Raw genomic sequence first — 20884 nt, forward strand, 5'->3', positions numbered from 1 at the left:
TGTTGAAATACCGTTTGATCCTGGCTGCTTGCTCCCCAGATGCCGCAAATTTCAAAAGTTTATTATTATTATTTTTTTTTTGCATGATTTGTTGGTCCAGCTTTTCAGTGCATCAACAACTCTCTGACTCTTTGCCATGACCTTAAATTTTTATAAACAACATGCAATTCTTGGGATTTGCTTTTGTAAATGAATTATTATTTTATACTGTAATGTCTGTAACTGTGTAATATTCTGATATGATGTTTTCCGAGGCACTCTGAAGTGCACGCAACGTTTCTGATGTTTCGGTCACACGATGCGGGAGTGAGATAGAGAGGCACAGCCTGCCGAGAGCCACAAGTTGTCTTCGTGCTGTTAGCTCCATGTGTTAATAAAGAAAAAAAGTTGTCAGCACGACGTGTGTTCGATACCCTTTTTCAACAAAAAGCTCAAAACGAGACACGATGCAGGGTCCCTTTAAGAGACGCTGGGAGTAGTAGGAAGCGAGGGGGAGACGGGCAAGAAGTAAAAGTTCTCGTTCGAATGTGGCGGCAGTCCACTGTTATTTTGTTTAATGTTTTCTTATTGTTGCCACAATAAAGTGGAGAAAGCCATCAACGACTCCTCTACTTGTTTCCCCGCCATTCGGGGCTATTACAATACATTTTTTAAAAATGTTTTTATATATATATATATTTTTTTTATTATTATTGTCAGATCTGCCCAAATAAGTCCCGGAACACGGGGAGGCCAAAATGAAGATGTGCCGGATCTTGTTCCGGCAAGATCCGGCACAAATTAACCCCTGGGTGCACCGATAGTCTCTGAAAAGCAATCAGTTCAATACAAACGCTCCCATGCGTTATGTTCTGTCACTATGTGATTTTTGAACCATTACATTATCCATTTATCTTTTTGCAGGTCACTAAGAGTGATTTATGTGCTGCTTTTCTTTAATAGGCCACTTGTAACAAATGAATTAGTCATCTCTTAACACATGCAGGTCAGTGTGACTGTGATTGCAATTTGTTGCAAATTCATCAAATCCAGCCATCAAATGCTTCTCCACTGCCAAACTGGGAAAAGAGGCCGCTTGGTGCGTTAACCCTTTATAGGCCACTCATTTAACTTATTGGCTGGCATGGAAGGTGCAGGACGTCCAATCCATTTTGACAGGGAGAGTCAGTTAAATACTATCAAATTATTTTTTTTTTAAATAAAGTGTTATTGGGCGCCATAACCAGAGTGTATTTGTGTTTTTATTGATCTTAATTGCATTGATTTTTTTTTTGTATCAACATTTAAAACTAATATAAAATACACAGTACTTGTATATATTTAGTCATTAATAAGTAGTCCCAGGGTTACGACGTAATGGACTTGCGCGATTTTGACTTTACAATGCTGGTGTCTCGTAATTTTTTTTTCCTCGTCGCGTAATAGTAGTACTGCTAAATTCCCGTGTAATGTGAGGCGGGGCTTTTATCTGTGTCAAGGCTTCACATAAACAGAAACCTGTTGTAACTCACAATATCCTATTTTATACTTTACCATATTATTATGACGTGTTCTGTCCTCACTAAACGTGAAATTGTTCAGCTTTACAGACAGCCAACAGGGCAATTCTGCTTTTTGAAGCTTTTTATTTTTGACAATTTGTAAAGCTGTAACACACATATGTACACTTATGTTCAAAACGACACACATTTTAAAGGGATCCAAGGATAGAAAGACTTGTAGTTCTTAAAAGATAAACGTTATTTTGAGTTAAAATAATTTGATATTGAAACCCCTCTTGATGTTTTCATTTTTATACAATTTGTAAAATTAGTTTAACTATAGGTCGCCATTATTGTTGACGTCGCAGGGCGGTGATGTCACATGGTTGCGCTGCTGGGCTTCCAGAGTATGACTTTAGAGACATAAACATGTCATCTGTTCAGCCCTCAATATGAACCCGAGAGGAATATTAATGAGCATGACAGCACTGTCGATGTTTCACAAAACGAGCAGCAAAAGCAAAACGAACAGGAAAGACAGGATGAGACGAGAAGAGAGTAGAAAAGAAAATGGTGTTCTGCCAAAATGTGCTACACCGGCCAACAACGGCCAACAAGAGGCGAATTTGATACCCAAAGCACTACCGTGCGCTTTCAGCTTGTTTTGTTTAAATGCACACAGACAGAATACACTAAAGATGCCTTAAGAAAATACCTCAACGTAGTAATATAAAATAAGGGTGGTTTAAATATGCTACGTGACTAAAGTGGTCAACAGATCAACAATCTGCTTTAAAGCTACCACAAGAAAACTCAATGATTAAAAGTATGAGAGGAAAAAACTTGCAAAAAGTATTTTGAGGCAATGAAAAGGTAATAAAAGACTCAATAAAAACACAAATGGTAAGTACTCGCAGCTTTTAACCGATGAGCGCATGTGTTGGACGTCTCGCCACGTAGAAGGAATTGCAGTAACCCGTTAGTATTCGTCGAGATACAGTGACAATCTACGTCATGACCCCAAGTGTCCATCAAACATTTTGATTGAAAATTTTACAAATTTTGATTAAACAAAAACATTAAGCGGGGTTTTAATATAGCATTTCTATAACTTGTACTAACATTTATCTTTTAAGAGCTACAGGTCTTTCTATCCATGGATCGCTTTAAGACAATGTTAATAATGTTAATGTCATCTTGTTGATTTATTGTTAAAATAAACAAATACAGTACTTATGTACCATATGTTGAATGTATATAGCTGTCTTGTGTCTTATCTTTCCATTCCAACAATAATTTACAGAAAAATATGGCATATTTTATAGATGGTTTGAATTGCGATTAATTACGATTAATGAATTTTTAAGCTGTAATTAACTCGATCAGAAATTTTAATGTTTGACAGCCCAAGTGTATGTGTAATATATATATATATATATATATATATATATATATATATATATATATATATATTAGGGCTGTCAAACGATTAAGGGCTGTCAAACAAATTTTAATAGTTAATTAATATATATTAATTAATATATTAATATATATCTATACACACATATATACACATATATATAGTTAATCATATGTCAACTGTGTGATTAATCATGATTAATCACATTTCCCTCGGGATGAATAAAGTTGCTTTTCGGCAAAAAAAATCTAGGAAAATACTATAATTGACTTAAAATTTGTTATAAGATGACATGTGAATGAATTAATACTTAACCAAATAGTTTTAAAATTTTATTTAACAACTCAGCTCTTATAAAATAAAATTAAAAAAAAATTGTCTCTATTATACAGCAAAGAGTTTTGACAGATTAAAGTGCCTCAGACTAACAATGTGGCTCAAGTACCGTTTGGCATATTACCCAAAATTAACTGCAAATTTTAAAGAGTAGACAAGCCCAATACAGTAACAATAGCTAGTGTTTCAAAAAATGTGTAAACAACTTGTCTGTTAAATTGAACATTTCACAAATAAATGCAGCATTTGCAGTTTTACACTAAATGGCCTGAAAGCTGTGTGAGATATATACCAAAAAAAATTGTCAATTGTCACACAACTGAAAAACATTACACTAAACTGTGTAAAGGTGTTTAGAAACACTGCTCAAGTTAGCCATACTATTTAAAAAAAAAAAAATTAACCAACTGCTCAGGCAAACTAGCTTGTTGACATTTTCAGATAACAGAGCAGATCTTTTCTTTTGAACAATGTGCCCTGTCAAAGAAAGCAGTCTCTCGCAAGGAACAGTTGTGGCAGGTGTGACCAGATACTTTTTATGCAAGGTGGGCCAGCTTACTGTGGGCACCATTGTGCGCAGACCACCACTGTAGTGGACATGAGTCCATGCTGGCACTGCCTTGTACCTGTCTAGTGGTTTGTCATTGATTGTTGTTGTTGTTGTTTGTTGTCATTGGATTTTCAAGGCCCTCGTCTTCGACTATGTTAATGGGTCTACACTCTACAGTCTCTGGCTACCCATGTAGCGATAGCAGTAGTCAACCTACTTGTTGTCTTTTGTTGACAAGTCCGAGTCCGCACTCTGCCAGTGTAGCTTGATGACTGCGGCTTATTCCCACAGTATTAGCGTCATTGCTAATACTAGCGAAGATATGCTTTTCATTACATCAGTATGTGCACACAACTTTGGTTTTATCCAGATTTCCATTAGGCAGCTTTTTGAAACGGAATTTGGTCATCATCCTCACTCATCGTGGCTGGCTGCATTTTGTCCTGCATTGCCGCGCAGAGAATGTAAACATAAGCGTGTGGGACTACGGGAGGCAGTTGTGGCCAAATTTAGTGTGAGCGGTAAATTGCATTATTTTTTTTATGCGTTAATATTTCCAGATTAATCATGGTCGTTAACGCGTTATTATTGTCAGGCCTAATATACACACATATATATACTGTATATGGATGAACATGTCATCGAAGTTTTTTGTTTGTTTTTACATGACCAAAACTAGTTACCTGCAACTATAAAGCGTAAAGTCATTAGCTTCCATTGACGTCCAATTCATTTGATCTGGGAGGGAATGCCTCAAATGGATTGGACTTTAATCAACATCAATGGCTGTGAATGAGTGAAAGGCGAACCAAACCCAAATAAGAATACATTGCATGATAAATCTAAATGTATCCCATAAATTTTCATATTATTGAATCAACATTTGTCCCATTGTACTTTTTCCAACTCCAATGGCTCCTGATTTGAAAAAGGTGCCCTCAGTGCCCCTAAACTCCCACCCAACATCATCTCAAGCCAAACTACAAATATCCCCTTGCTCAAAATGACAACTTAAAGCAGACTTTTAGTACTGAATGCAATCTTACATCTTCATCTTCTCGCGTGCACTTCCTGCGGCATTGGACGTGCAGCCTCGCCTCCAGCGGCTGCCGGCGGCTCTTGCTCTCGTCGTCCGTCACCTGAGCTCCGAGCAGGCGACTGGCCTCGGGTGGTAGCGGGAACGAATTGGCAGTGTTGATCTTGCCGGTGAATCTCTGGTATAAGGAAGCCATGCTTCTCTGCATGCGGACGCTTCTCGATTGTGCTGTATTAAGCGCGTGATTACTCTTCTCTTCTGCAGCGTTTCTCTTCAGCTTTGTCCAAAGGACTGCGCGTCCTCCTCTGCATGCACACCACGTTGGTTGTCTCCCCTCCTCTCCCCCACGTCCACGGTGTCACCGGTAGCAGCAGCAGGAACCAAGAGACAGCGGCGGCGCCCGATATGCTGTCAATGATTTCTCCGCCGCACGGTTTACCGGATAATAATAATAATCATAAAAAGGTGCGTGTGCGTGCGCATGGGGTCCGCGATCATGTCGAGCCAATGAAGGACGCACAGAGGCTGTCGCACACGCGCTCTGCATTCGAAGTGGTCTGCAACGAGGCAGCAGCCACGCAGACGCTCGCTTTACGCACAGACGTAACCTAAAATCACCTTCCTTTAAAAGATAGTGATCCACACATTTTTCTTTTTTTGCGTATGGGCGTGTTTTGAGGGATTAACTTGTCGCACAACAGTTTGGTTGGAGCGTCCCAAAATGGAGCTTGCTCTACTTTCGAATACACTTGAATTGAAGTGTCAACAGATGGGTCATTCCAGAATTGGATGACATTTTACGTCAAGCTGGGTAAAATTGAATTTTACCGGGTAGTCCATTTCGTATTTATAAAAATATTTGCTAGAATCAAGGGCGTATGTTTGGTCTTAATATTGGTATGGACGATATAACAGTATAACCACCATGTACATTTTTTTTTTTTTTTTTTTTTTTTTTTTTTTTTTTTTGCTGCGGACGGAACATTAATAAGACCAAACATATCTGGTGAATGGGGGTCAGGGCTACATTTCTCACCAATATGAACCTAATTAATTGATAGGCTAAATTATTAATGCAAAATAAATCTGTATTGACCTATACTAACTTCCACACTGCAAATTTATATCGTTTTGATCTGATAATTTTTGTAAATCTAGTCAAATAATTTTCTTTTTTTGAGTGTTAAAGGCTAGTTAACTGATTCATGCGTTGGATTCTTCCACTTACTTTAAGTAAACATTACTGTTTGTTTATATTAAGCCCAAATATCTAAAAGTTGGTCTTTTTTCACCTTAATCAAGAAAAAATATATATACTTTAAATAATTTTTTTGAACAATATTCTTGAATTAAGAACATTTCTGACAAACAAGTTTTTCTTTCAAGATTATATATACAAACTTTTTGCTTAAAATAAGTCTGTTAAGCTGATTTTCAGCTAGCTGTTTTTCTTATTTCAAGAAATCTAAGTGAGTAAAATTGACTTGAAGCACTGTAACAGTAGCAAAATTAGTGGAGTGTCCCCCACCGCCACAACATTGACGTCTTTTTACATTACTTATACCCCTTTCCCACTGGCCAAAAAACCCGTGTCAACCCGCTAACAATCGGCTTTTGGTGGCAGTGGGAAAGTTGCAGCGACCCGTGTCAATCAACCCGCCAAGCGACCCGCGTTAAAATCACCTCGGCTCTGATCGTCATGCAGTGTGAAAGCAAAACCCTGGGTCAACAGTCAACACCCTAATCTACGTGGTGACGTAGGCTAGTACGTGATGCGTCATAACAAAAAACAAAAACCATGTGCTCTAGCCCGGATCCACATACGGCGAACAGTGTAACGGTGTAGCAGCGTTAGCAATTGCCATAACAGATGAAACAAAGGCTCTTCTCCTCCTTCTGTGACGTACACGACTCCTTTCAATTTCAAACTAAAATTCACGTCGCCTACGTTGCCTCAGCACAAGCACAGTGTTGATCCTTTGCTGCATTTCGACCATTTTGCGGGCAGTAAAAAGCATGACAAGAGAACACATACGGAAAGGAGGCTTCCATGTAGCTTTGAATTGTTTACTTCCTTGAACTGAATGAATTCGGTCGCACTTGTCGAAGCGCATCTTAGCGTGGTGACGTCACGAACCTTACGCACGGCAGAGGAGGGGTGGGGGGTTAGACGGTTGAAAAAAAAAAAAAAAAAAGACACGGCTTTTTTCGTCAATGGGAAAGGTGCCAAATGCCAATTGCTAGTGGGATGCATCGGCTTGGAAAAACGCGCGTTGACCCACTAGTTTCAGTGGGAAAAGGGCATTTCAGTGGCTGCTGCTGGCGGGAAAAAAACTTCTAATATCCCTCATCTTTGAAGGGGGCAGGGGAGGCGGCATCTGTCGGGCTGTGAATGCGTGTGTGTGTGTGTGGGGGGGGGGTTCATGTCATCAGCCAATCAAACGTGCGTTCGAGGGGAAAAAATGGACTGGCACATTCAGCGAGTGAAAAGGGGTCAGTGTAAGTCTGAACATTAATAAAAGTACTGTAATTCACTTAATAATGGTAGGATCAATTCTATCCTTACAACATATAGGAAGACAATCTAAATGACCTATATAACTGGAGTCATGAAATAATGCAAATAAGGCTGGTGGGGATAATTTGATCATCCTGAAAAGTTGGTAGTGTTATGTCCCTACCGTCCCTATGCAAAACTACGCCCTTGGCTAGAATATAGCAAGGTGTGTAGGTACATTAGTAGGGACGATATAACAGCATAACCTACATGTACACTTTTTGCTGGGGAGGAGATATTAATAAGACCAGACAGATTGGGCGTCGAGGGTCAGGGCTACATTTCTCATGAATATGAACCTAATTAATGGAAAGGCTAAATCATCTGTATTGACATACACAAACCTTCATGTGTTCAGGTGACACACCATTATTAACATACTGAACAAGTACAAACTTGTTAATAATCCTTTAACTATCCAGGAATGCAAAAAAATAAACATTTATCTTAAGACCACTCAACATTGTCTGTCGAAATAAATAAACTAAAAATAACTGAAAACAACTTCTTAGTCAGGGTATAACAAAATAAAAATGGGACCTTCCTTCAAGTAAAACACTACTGCTTTTGTCAACAAGCGCAGCTAAACTTAACAAAAACCTCGTTTATGACTAATGTATGATCATCTGAAAACAATGTCTGCATATGCTGCAAATAAAAAATATTGTAAAATAAATAATGTAGAAAATAAATACATAAATACTATTTAAATAAATGTATGCAATGCAAGTCATCAACCAATCAAACGTGTGTTTGAGGGGGAAAAATGGACCGGCACATTCAAAAAGTGAAAAGGGGTAAATGACAATGTAGTGTCATTTTTTTCCTTACAACATATGGGAAGACAATCTAAATTACCTATATAACTCAACTCATTAAATAATGCAAATGAGGTTGCTTAAGAGTTGGTGGGAACAATTTGAGCATCCTGAAAAGTGGGCATGTCCCTACTGTCCCTATGCAAACCTACGCCCTTGCTCAAAACACACACACAACCGAGTTACCATCATGGTAGAAGAGTGAGTCACATGATACGTTGCAGTGTAGCACACCTCTGCGCTACATGATCAGAGTTTTCCAAAAGAATGGGTCAAGCAAATTTATATCCTTGCTTCTATTTTTCTATTCAACCCTACTATGCATATGACCAAAATGAGAGAAATATTTATTTATAATTATACATATATACAGTCTATATAAGAAAAAAAACCTCTTCCCTCACCTTCTCCCCATTTCTCCTGGTACGATGAGTTGCTGTTCATCTCAAGTTCGGGTCTTCTACTAGAGGGCTATGTATACAGTGTATCAGTAAAGTGAGTACACCCCTCGTATTTCTGCAGATATTTAAGTATATATTTTCATTGGACAACACTGACAAAATGAAACTTGGACACAATGAAAAGTAGTCTGTGTGCAGCTTATATAATAGAATTGATTTATTTTCCCCTCAAAATAATTCAAAATATAGCCATTAATATCTAAACCCCTGGCAACAAAAATGAGTACACCCCAATGAAAAAATGCACATCCGTAAATGTCCAAATTGAGTACTGCTTGTCATTTTCCCTCCAAAATGTCATGTGAATTGTTACAGGAGTGCTGTCAGCATTGCTGCAGGGATTTAAGAGGTGGTGAGTCAGCCTGTTAGTGCTCAGACCATACGCCGCATTCTACATCAAATTGGTGTGCATGGCTGTCACCCCAGGGGAAAGCCTCCTCTGAAGACGGTACACAAGAAACTAGAAAGCCCGCAAACAGTTTGGGAAGAAATGTCAACAAAGCACATGGATTACTGGAACCATGTCCTATGGTTTGATGAGAAGGGCGGGTTTTCTTGTGTACCATCTTCAGAAGAGGCTACCTCCTGGGGTGACAGCCATGCACACCAATTTGATGTAGAGTGCGGCATATGGTCTGAGTACTAACAGGCTAACCCCCCACCTCTTCAATCTCTGCAGCAATGCTGGCAGCACTCCTGTAACGAGTCACATGACATTTTGGAGGGAAAATGACAACCAGTACTCAATTTGTCCATTTAGGGATGTACGTATTTACTAAGGGGTGTACTCACTTTTGTTGCCACAGGTTTGGATAATAATGGCTATATTTTGAGTTATTTTGTGGGTAAAATGAATTAACTCTATTATATAAGCTGCACACAGACTACTTTTCATTGTGTCAAAGTTTCATTTTGTCAGTGTTGTCCAATGAAAAGATTTACTTAAATTAGGGCTGTCAAAATTATCGCGTTAAGGGGCGGTAATTAATTTTTTAAATTAATCACGTTAAAATATTTGATGCAATTAACGCACATGCCCCGCACAAACAGATTAAAATAACAGCACAGTGCCATGGCCACGTTACTTGCGTTTTTTGGAGTTTTGTCACCCTCTGCTGGCGCTTGGGTGCGACTGATTTTATGGGTTTAAGCACCATGAGCAAAACATCAACAATGGCGAGCTACTAGTTTATTTTTTGATTGAAAATTGTACAAATGTTATTAAAACAAAAACATTAAGAGTGGTTTTAATTAGGGCTGTCAAAATTATCGCGTTAACGCACGGTAATTAATTTTTTAAATTAATCACATTAAAATATTTGACGCAATTAACGCACATGTCCCGCTCAGACAGTATTCTGCCTTTTGGTAAGTTTTACAGCAAGGCTTTTTTGCTGTCTAACAGCGAACTCTTGTGGTCGCTTTGCGACATAGTTTATTGTTTTCTTGCCAGTTCAATATGGCTGCACGACGTCTCGGGCTGATGCCTAAGTTGTAATGTTGTGCTTATATGATCCTTGGACAAGATTTGTCCATAAGTATGGTTGTTGTAAAGAATGTACATATTATGTTAGTAAGCGAAATGTTATATTTTTTGCATGAGACGCTTTTTTTTTTTTATGTTTAGTGAACCTGTATAGCGTGCTAAGCTAACGTTGTTGCTAATGCAATGCTTGTGTACTTTTTTTTTTGTAGTTTTACGACGGTCTAAAGAGGACAATGGTTTGAGGCCATTTTATTTATAAATCAGATGAAAAAGGAAGAAGTCTGATTATTAAGGCGTCGTTCACTAGCTGTCTAGCTTTGGAAAAAGTAGACGCTTCGGAGTGAGGACAGCATAGACAGATTTAAATGACAGTAGAGTGAAATGCCCACTACAGTCCTTATGTACCGTATGTTGAATGTATATATCCATCTTGTGTCTTATCTTTCCATTCCAACAATTTATTTTACAGAATATATATATAATTTATACAAAAATATGTCATATTTTAAGGATGGTTTGAATTGCGATTAATTGCGATTAATTACGATTAATTTTTAAGCTGTAATTAACTCGATTAAAAATTGTAATTGTTTGACAGCCCTACTTTTAATATAAAATTTCTATACCTTGTACTAACATTTATCTTTTAAGAACTACAAGTCTTTCTATCCATGGATCGCTTTAACAGAATGTTAATGTTAATGCCATCTTGTTGATTTATTGTTGTAATAAACAAATACAGTACTTATGTACAGTATGTTGAATAAGAGTGTGACAATATCTCGATACAGCGATATATCGCGATATTTTGCAACCCGATCGGTTATCGATATGCTCCCGCCAAGCATCGATACTTTTATTTGACATATTGGCCATACAATGGAGTATGGATGCTGTAAACTGCTCAGTTTGTTGAGCAATTCCTTGGCGGTCCACTAGGGGCGCGCAACAGTGGCGGTGAAGGTAAAGTGCGCACAAATCGCCTAGAGAAGAAGAGCGGTCCCAAGTGGGTTGAAAAAAATAAAAAAGCTTCGTGAGAACAGTGGAGGAAAAAGTGAGAAAAATATTGCTGAAAATCACACATGTGGACACACTTTGGATTTTACACCAACAATAAAGGAAGTAAGGTGAACAAGGACTTTGCTGTATGCAAGAATTGTCTAATAAAATAAGGTTTACTGGCAGCTGGTGACTAATTGGACACTGGATTTCTATGGAGCATCACTTGAGGTAAGAAACTTTTGCAATGTACTAGTAATTGATTTTTTCATTTAAATGTATTATTTTGATGACATATTTGAGAACCACTTTCCATCTAGTTTACTACACAAACTGTTATTACTGCCATTTTGATACAATAAGCTATAAAAACGGTCCAAGATATATAAGGTGACGTGCATGATAATTAATGTGTCCTACATATTAAAAACAGGTAATTATTGCATTTTTAATTTCTATTCATTCAATTCATATTTTTTTTAATTCACTCAATACTTCCAACACACACAAAAAATCAGAATTTCAACTCAAAAGCTAATGAGTAGCTAATATTTTGTATTTATTTTGTTGTTTTTAAGGTGAGGAAGAATGTAACTGACTGAGTCTGACATCACAAATGTTGAAGCAGATGGTGGAAGTGCTCAAACCAATGCTTTTGACAACAAAGGTCATATACAAAGAAAAGACCCACCAATTTTATCATTGCCCCACTCCAAGCTCAACTGCTGATTGACACTTACAGCACTGTTAAAAATTTTCAAAAGATTTAAAACTTAAAATTAAGGGTGCCATTCATCATGATTTCGCCAAGAAATATCAGTGGTTGTGGTTTGTTTCCTCTATATGTGCAGGTACACAATTATCAGTAGATTTATATTTTACAGCAATGTTGCACTGAAAAGGTGTCACTGTTTAATAAATGACTTAAACAGTATTTTTTCTATTTTGAAATATGTTTTTTTCGTTTCAACAGTTGTATCGTAGAATATCATGTATCAAATTTCTGACCAATATATCGATATTTGCTGTATCGTGATATCGTGAGATAATCGTTATCGTGAGTCTTGTATCGCGAATCGTATCGTATCGTGAGGTGCCTTGAGGTTCCCACTCCTAATGTTGAATGTATGTATCTGTCTTGTGTCTTATCTTTCCATTCCAACAATAATTTAGAGAAAAATATGGCATATTTCATAGATGGTTTGAATTGTGATTAATTACGATTAATTAATTTTTAAGCTGTAATTAACTTGATTAAAAATTTTAATCGTTTGACAGCCCTAACTTAAATATCTGCTGAAACGCAAGGGGTGTACTCACTTTTGTGATACACTGTACATACATACACACACACGTACTTATTTACATACGTAAGACTGTCTTCATGGCTAGTAACTGCTAGCTTCTACTCCTGAGATAAAATCTAAAATTACTACAGATTTGCAACCCTCTTGCTGTTGGAGCCATATTATTCATTTGCAAAGATGTGTTCATAGTCGAAGTTTATATTTCAGTACTGGTCACCTATCGTATTGGTTTGTTGCATTTGGAAAGATGGCGCCCCCTTTGTGTAGTTGATGGTACGGTAGCTGCAAATGATGCACGAATCAACTGACATATATCAGGTGTGCTTAAATGGAAGTCAGAGGCTAGATTTGTTTTGGACACAGACGGGGTAGCCACACAGTTTTTGGACCACCTAACCCGTGTGAACACTTTAATACACTTACAAGACTTATGACCACGACTTACGACCACTGACAACTTACAACAACTCAAGTCACTTGCAATAAGAAATCCCTCACCATTATTTGGATTGTGAACCCGCTTGGAAATGCCTGGATTGCCATAAACAACAAATGGATCATCATCAGAAGGTGTGTCTGAAAATGTATACCCCGATTCGGCAGACTACTACGAAAGCTGGTACAGTTATAATGCCAAATATTTTAAACCCCAACAAAAAATTTTACCATTGATCTTCAAGCGAAGCTAATCAATTATTGATGAAAATGTAGTAGATGATCAAAAAAGTGAAAGTGTATTTTTCAGGAATTTTGAAGTCCATCTAACTTTGAAAAATCTAAAAAGAAAATTAGGCTAATGTAAGACTTTATAACGATATTGACGGGACTTGGGGCCGATTAGTAGGAGGTCTGCATTGTTGGCTTGGCCGTCAAAGCTGACCGAGCGGAATCGCAGCCAGAGAGCTTTTTTTCGTTAAAAATTTTTGTGAAAAAATGCTTAAATCCCTGAATTCTTTATAGATATGGACGTAAAACTGTCTCGATTCTTGGTTAAAAGCAAAAATAAGCGTGCAGTTAGCATTTATTTTACGTAAATATATCGAAGTACGATGGTAGTCTGTTAATGTGGCGGCCGCCATATGCAATCAGAGCTTTTCCAGTGAAAATTCTTGTGAATAAATGCCTACATACCTGTATTCTTTATAGTTATGGATGTAAAACAGTCTCGCTTCTTGGTTAAAGGATACAACAACAACAAAAAACATGCATTTAGCATTTTTTTAAGTAAATATGTCGAAGTACGATACCATATGTAAACAGTGCTTTTCCAGTGAAAATTTTTGCGAATAAATGCTTAAATACCTGAATTTTTGATGGATATATTATGAACGTAAAAAAGTCTTGATTCTTTGTTAAAAGAGCACGAAAAATGGGCAGTTAGCATTTATTTCATTTAAATATGTCGAAGATAGATGCTAGCCTGTTAGACAATGTGGCGGCAGCCTTACAAAAAAGAGCTTTTTACATTGAAAATTCTTGTGAAAAACGAAAAATTTAATAATTACCTTGAATCCTCAAACAAATCACTCCTGAGACAATCCTTGTTGTTTGTACGCGGTGCAGCTTTCGTACTTTTTCAACCTTAATCCGGCGTTAGATCGTTGCATGTGTCGCTGCGACTGACTGCGAATAACTGAAGCGGATTATGAGATGGCCCCCTACTTGAAGGCGTGGCGCAGTGAATGTCGAATCAGACCCGTCAATATCATTATGAAGTCTACGGCTGATGTTCAAAATGGTTTGGACTTCTATTGCTGGCAATGTCGCTAAAACATGATTATTCCCAGCCAAACCCCCCTGTTCAAATGGATTGGACGCATAAGCGGATTTTAAGAGGGGGCCGAAAAGTGTCATTGCATGAAATTGACTTTCCTATTCCTATACATATATATATATATATAAGTTGTAAAGCAATAAAACTGCAACAAAAATGAATGAAATGAACAAAAAAATATATTTTTATAATGAGTCAAAATTATTTTTCGAACAGATCATGTGACTAGCACCTTTTTTTTTTGATTGAAGCAACTTTTTTTGGGATTGAATGATTTAGACACAAATGTCCTACCCATAATATTTTGACACTTTTTTTTTTTTTTTTAATTGAAGCGACTTTTTTTTATTGAAAATATACATTTTGATTGAAGCAACTTTTTTTTTTTTACCAAAGCAAATTTTTTGATTCAATAATAAAGACACAAATCTACCTCCACATGGCTCTGCCCAGGGGATACTATTTTTGACTGAGGTAACTACATTGGCACGACACCGGCAGGCGTACCATAATCAATGGATGGATGACGATCTTGGCGAAAGGTATTGCCTAAGCATCCTGATTTAGAATTCCCCACAAGAATGATGAAAAACGAAAAAAAAAGCTCATTGTCAACTTATAAATATTCTTGTAAGTTAATTTTATTGCTGACATTGCGTTTTGGGGTCATCAGCATGTTGTGCTCCCGCTGCCCCAAAAGTCAAACTCCACCTATGATTGGATGTCTAATGCCGTCAATGACAGCCATAGAGATCAAGTGGCGAGAAGTTTGGTTGGAATTGGAAATGGCTTAAAAACTGCATTACACAGAATAATTAATTATCGAATCATTATTAATCATTATTGAATTGAAATATTTTATTTACAGTAACTTTAGGCCACTAGAAACATTACACATAATAAATAACACGATAAACACAGTAAGTACCGCATAGTTTAAGTAACAACACGTGGACATGTAGTAAATATAAAAACTAGGGCTGTCAAAATTAACGTGTAACGGGCGGTAATTAAATCTTTTAATTAATCATGTTAGAATGTTTGACGCAATTAACGCACATGCCCCGCTCAAACAGACTAAAATGACAACACAGTGCAAAGTCCACTTGTTACTTGTGTTTTTTGGAGTTTTGTGGCCCTCTGCTGGCGCTTGGGTGCGACTGATTTTATGGGTTTCAGCATTGTGTAATTATTAACATTAACAATGGCGGGCTACTAGTTTTTTTTTTTTTTTTTAATTAAAATTTTTACAAATTTTATTAAAACGAAAACATTAAGAGGGGTTTTAATATAAAATTTGAGTAACTTGTACTAACATTTATATTTTAAGAACTACAAGTCTTTCTATCCATGGATCGCTTTAACAGAATGTTAATGCCATCTTGTTGATTTATTGTAATAATAAACAAATACAGTACTTATGTACCGTATGTTGAATGTATATATCCATCTTGTGTCTTATCTTTCCATTCCAACAATAATTTACAGAAAAATATGGCATATTTGAGAGATGGTTTGAATTGCGATTAATTACGATTAACTCATTTTTAAGCTGTAATTAACTCGATTAAAAATTTTAATTGTTTGACAGCCCTAATAAAAACTTTACACAACACTTGATCACCAAAACCTGCCAAATTGGACATCATTTCAAAAGCTTTTTTTTTTTTTTTTTTTTAAGGGGGTGGGGTAAAAAAAAAAGTAACCAATCGAAATGAGGTCGTACAATTGTGTACGGTCACGTCACTGATCTCGACAAAACAATTCACAATCATGGTAAACGAGAGCCGGCACACTGAAAGTGCCTTTTGCTTAGCAAAATAAAGTTGGGATTTTGTTCCAATATTCTGTTAAGCTTTTCCGGACAATTTTGTCCTCACATCTTATAGCACATGTCATTGCCTGCATTTTCCATTGCATCAGAGCATCTCATTGTTGAAAAGGCATCAGTAAGGGTTAGGGTATAATTGAATTTCCCAGGTACAGTGAAGACAGCCATCAAGTGGCGAAAATAGGACACAACAGCGACAGTGCCAAAAGCTAAACACTCCTTTAAAATTGTTAAAATGACAGAAAGAAAACTGATGAGGGAGTCTTACAGCAACAGTTGAGGGAGCTGCAGAAGTTACCGACAAATACCAGCCTTTAAACTCAGTCACTGCCATTGACAGTGATAGAAGTCCAATCCACATGCTAAAATATCCATATCTATCCACCCAGATCATCCTGTGAAAAGTGCTCGAAATGACAAAAAATGCTTTGTGGGCCCTAAGTGAATTCCACGTTTATCTAGTTGATCTCTTCCTCCCTTAACATCTGCACTTTTCCATTTATGTCTCACGGCTGAAGTCATTTGGAGTCCTCAAGTGTACAACGTACACTATCTCACACGCTCCATTGCAGATCATTTTACGGCTCGCGGAGCAGCTCCGAAGCCAACAGGAATGGGATTCAGATCTCTGTCATTCTGCACATTCGGGCACATGTTCAAATATCTTCATGTATCTGCGGGAATTGGGTCGTGTTCACTGGGAAGGGGACTATTTCAAAGCTGACACCGAACTGTAATGTGTCTTAGGACCGCTTGTTGAATCCCGCTGCTAAAATTTCCCATTGGTACGATAAGGCTTCTATTAAAATGGCAATGAGTAGCCAAGTTGAAGCGGGCTGCCTCAGCAGAAATTAACATATACACTCAAATAAAAATTGCATTTCTTTGAATTTACAATGTCGAGCCATCTTCACATTAAAATACCAATTAAAACGGAGTTGATTTGTTGTACAAAAGCTCCCAACTTTTGCCGGCTTTTCATACAAGCAAAAGTCAGACTAGGGCAAAACTTAAACTGCTAAGGAACTGCCAGTGAATGATCATTTTTAGCCTATTCCATTTGAACTGAGGAGTGGCTAATGAGTTAAAAAAAAAAAAAAATTTAAAAAAGCAATAGACAAGTTTACGAGGTACTTCCGCATTTCTGTTCGCGACTTCCGTTTACAATTTCTTTAACCAAAACAACAATGGAGCTGGAGTGCCATCACTTATCAAAATCCCTTAAAAAAGGCTATTCGGAAATGTTGCATCCGTCTGCCATCATCACGACATGGGAGGACAACATGTTCATTAAGTCAGATGAGGAACCAAGCCTGTGCCACCACAAAGACGGGGTTTTTAAGCAACCATGCTGCCGCTGCGTTATGGAAGGTATGCTCTTCCTATCCCTGTATTTTCACATGTCCAGTGCTCCAAAAATACTAAAGCTAAAATCTTGCACATGAAATGACTTGTCTTTGATATTGTTATTACGATGAGGATTGTAATGACGTTTAATATTATTTACTACAACTACTGTACTGCTGTGGCTGAAACACATGCTGTCTCCTGCTAGCCTGGTGCTAATTTGACTACAATTCTGGGATTTGCGTCACAGCTGAGACATCGTTAGCTTGCTAAATCTAGTTACCATAATTTCCGCACTATAAGGCGTACCTGACTATAAGCCGCCGCCCACCAAATTTGGCACGAAAACGACATTTGTTCATAGATAAGCCACACTGGACTACAAGCCACAGCTGTCCTCACTGTATTATGTGATATTTACACCAAAAGATATTAACTGGTGACACTTTATTTGACAGTGGCATCGTACAACTGTCATAAGACCAAATGAACCACCATGATTTGAACCAATTGCCTGCAAAGCTTTATCGCTTCAGAACATTCATTTGGCCATCACTGCTCCCTTGGGGGATACAGTGAACCTCTGCTGCCACCTCCTTTCAACACTTTTGTTGTCCAACATGCCTCCTAGTATGCATTGCAGCGCCGCCGTTGTAAATAACAATCAAAATTCATGTTCCGTGCTAAATATTTCTTCAGTTACTGTTCCACTAGTTCATTGATTGCTGGTTATGGTATTTGGTAACACTTTATTTGACACTGGTGCCATAAAACTGTCATTAGACAATCATAAGTATGACAGGACCAAGGGCGTAGGTTTGGTCTCAACATTGGGAGGGACGATATAACAGCATAACTTGCATTTACACTTTTTGCTGGGGATGGGACATTAATAAGACCAAACAGATTGGGCAACATTTCTCACGAATATGAACCAAATTGAGAGCCTAAATGATCAATGCAAAATAAATCTGTATTGACTTATAGAGCTGGGAATCTTTGGGCACCTAACGATTCGATTACGATTACGATTCAGAGGCTCCGATTCGATTATAATACGATTATTGATGCACCCCCCATCCTTTTTTTTTTTATTTTTTTTTTATTTTTTTTTTAAATTAAATGTTTTGTACATTAGTTCCAAAATTGTTCAAAAATCCTCTCAGGCTAACCAAACTACTATTTCAGTATCAAGTTAACATATAGCAGTAAACAAATACACAAAAATAACAGTAAATAAAAAAACTCCAGTCTCAATTCTGTAACAGCAGCTTTAAACTACATTCAATTAATTTAATGTTGTGAATCAACTGTTAAAGTTGTTAAAAATGCTCCCGTTATTCCATAATTTCCCTTTTGTCTATTTTCGACATGTGAAAGTTTTAAAACTATTTTAAAGATAGATTCAAGTCAATATTTTACCGATTTAGGAGTATTTTAGATAAAAAGTTAATTAGGTTTGCTTGGAAGGTTCGCTACAACAGCCTTGCAGGGAAGTGTACTGCTTTAAGATGGCGGCCGTTTACTAACGCTCGCATCTAGCTTTTTGTAGATGTGCTGCTCACCCTACCGAATCAATGGTGCATCTAGTCCTATATAAATGATATCTACCATTACATTATGTGGATGACGTACTTTATAGCAGCTTTTCGGCAGCAGTCAGGTATGTTGTTGGTTTTTTTTTATCTCGTGGCATGAGTTGAGCTAGAGCCGTGAGTTGAGCATTGGCATTACCAGAGGGGCCGGGTAATGAGAAGCATGATGTTTAGCTACTCTTGCTGCGTTCTTCCTCGTTGCGCCCCAAAGATCGCGCGGCGCGCTGAGTGTGTTGTACTTCCGCTTTACTTGGCATATTTCAATAATCGGAATTTGGTTGTTTGTGAATCGTTCTCGAATCTTCCATGGCCGAATCGCGAATAATCTAAGAATCGGAAATTTTGCACACCTCTATTGACTTATACTAACTTTCCTGTGCATTGTTGCAAGCGATACATCGTTTGATTCAAACTCTTTGTTTTCAAAAGCTACGAAAGAAACATTTTGAAAATTTCCAGAATAAATGTCTGGATTTTATTTGTCATGAACGGCAAGCCGTTGATGTGAATCCCAAAAACAGACCAGGAGATCAGGTAAAGCTAATGTTTGTATTTAATAAGTACAACAAAGGGAGCACGCCAAAAATGCGGGTTTAACAAACTGAGAGAGCACGCCAATAAACGCGAGTGCAATAATAAAGTACAACAAAGGGAGCACGCGAAAAATGCGGATATAACAAACTGAGAGAGCACGCCAATAAACGCGAGTATAATAATAAAGTACAACAAAGGGAGCACGCGAAAAATGCATGAATATAACAGAGTACAAGAATCTAACTACAAAGCCCAAAAGAGCACTAAAGTAAAGATGACCAAACCAAAATACGACCGTAGAACGTCGGGAAACTCGAAGGCTGACGATGAACACACAGGCGGTAAGCAAGGCAAGTAGCAAGCAATAGTCCGACACTTGCAGATGGTGACAGGCTTCCTTAAATACTGAGCTTTCCTAATCAAGCACAGGTGTCGCATTACCGCCAATCTGGCTCAATCAGGTGCTGCATAAAGAAAAAAAGAACTGAGAACACACACAAATATGACATTATTCGCAAATTTAAATTGCAATATTTGCACAAAGTTTAATTTTATGAGCATACACAATAAATACAAATTTGTTAATAACCTATTAACTACCCAGGGATGCAAAAAAAAAACAAAAAACATTTGTCTTAGGACCACTCAACATTGTCTGTCGAAATAAATTAAATATAACTGAAAAAAAAAACGTCTTAGTCAGGGAATAACAAAAATAAATAAAAATAGAGCCTTCCTTCAGGTAAAATACCACTGCTTTTTTTCCACAGGCACAGCCAAACTCAACAAAGAATGAAAGCTCCTTTGGGCTGCTTTAAGACCACATAAATAAAATAAAAATGACAATTGGGAAGAAGGGAGTAAACCTCGTTTCTCTACATTCCTCACAGTTTAAATAATGTTAAAAGTAGAAAACACATATAGGAGGACACTTGTCTCCAAGCAGCTTCCAACCCGAGTTTTGCAGGTTAGAAAATTCACAGTTTAATGTTATGCTACTTCTGATGCACGTTGGATTTTCAGAAGTTTGGTATGTTCCCCACCTCCACTACATTAACATCTTTTTATATTACTTGCAGTGGCTGCTCGTGCTTCTGGCCGGAAAAAAAAAATAATAATAATATAATAATAATCCTCCTCTTCGAAGGGAGCTTAGGAGGCATGTTGTCGACATGTTGTATAACTCATCAGCCAATCAAACGTGCGTTTAAGGCAAAAAAAAATGGACTGGCACATTCAGCAGGTCAAAAGGGGTAAATGTAAGTCTGAACATAATGAAAATAATTCACATAATAATGGTCAGTTCTATCCTTTTAACATAGGGGAAGACTATCTAAATGACCTATATGAGA

The 20884-nt window shown here is 37.4% G+C and overlaps 1 protein-coding gene across 2 annotated transcripts in view; it reads right to left on the reverse strand.

Moving 5' to 3' along the window:
- Window positions 1–20884, reverse strand: part of dpp6b (dipeptidyl-peptidase 6b) — a 207234-nt gene that overhangs the window by 148054 nt on the left and 38296 nt on the right. The window contains exon 1 of one of the 2 annotated variants that reach the window (XM_057857736.1): window positions 4834–5524. The exons of the other annotated variant lie outside the window; for it this stretch is intronic. Within the exon in view, the coding sequence (XP_057713719.1) occupies window positions 4834–5031 (198 nt within the window). The 5' untranslated portion in view covers window positions 5032–5524. Of the gene's footprint in view, window positions 1–4833; window positions 5525–20884 lie in introns of those variants that run through there. 2 annotated transcript variants of the gene reach the window in all.

The sequence above is a fragment of the Corythoichthys intestinalis genome, chromosome 14 (assembly GCF_030265065.1).
Source record: "Corythoichthys intestinalis isolate RoL2023-P3 chromosome 14, ASM3026506v1, whole genome shotgun sequence".
Lineage (NCBI taxonomy): Eukaryota > Metazoa > Chordata > Actinopteri > Syngnathiformes > Syngnathidae > Corythoichthys > Corythoichthys intestinalis.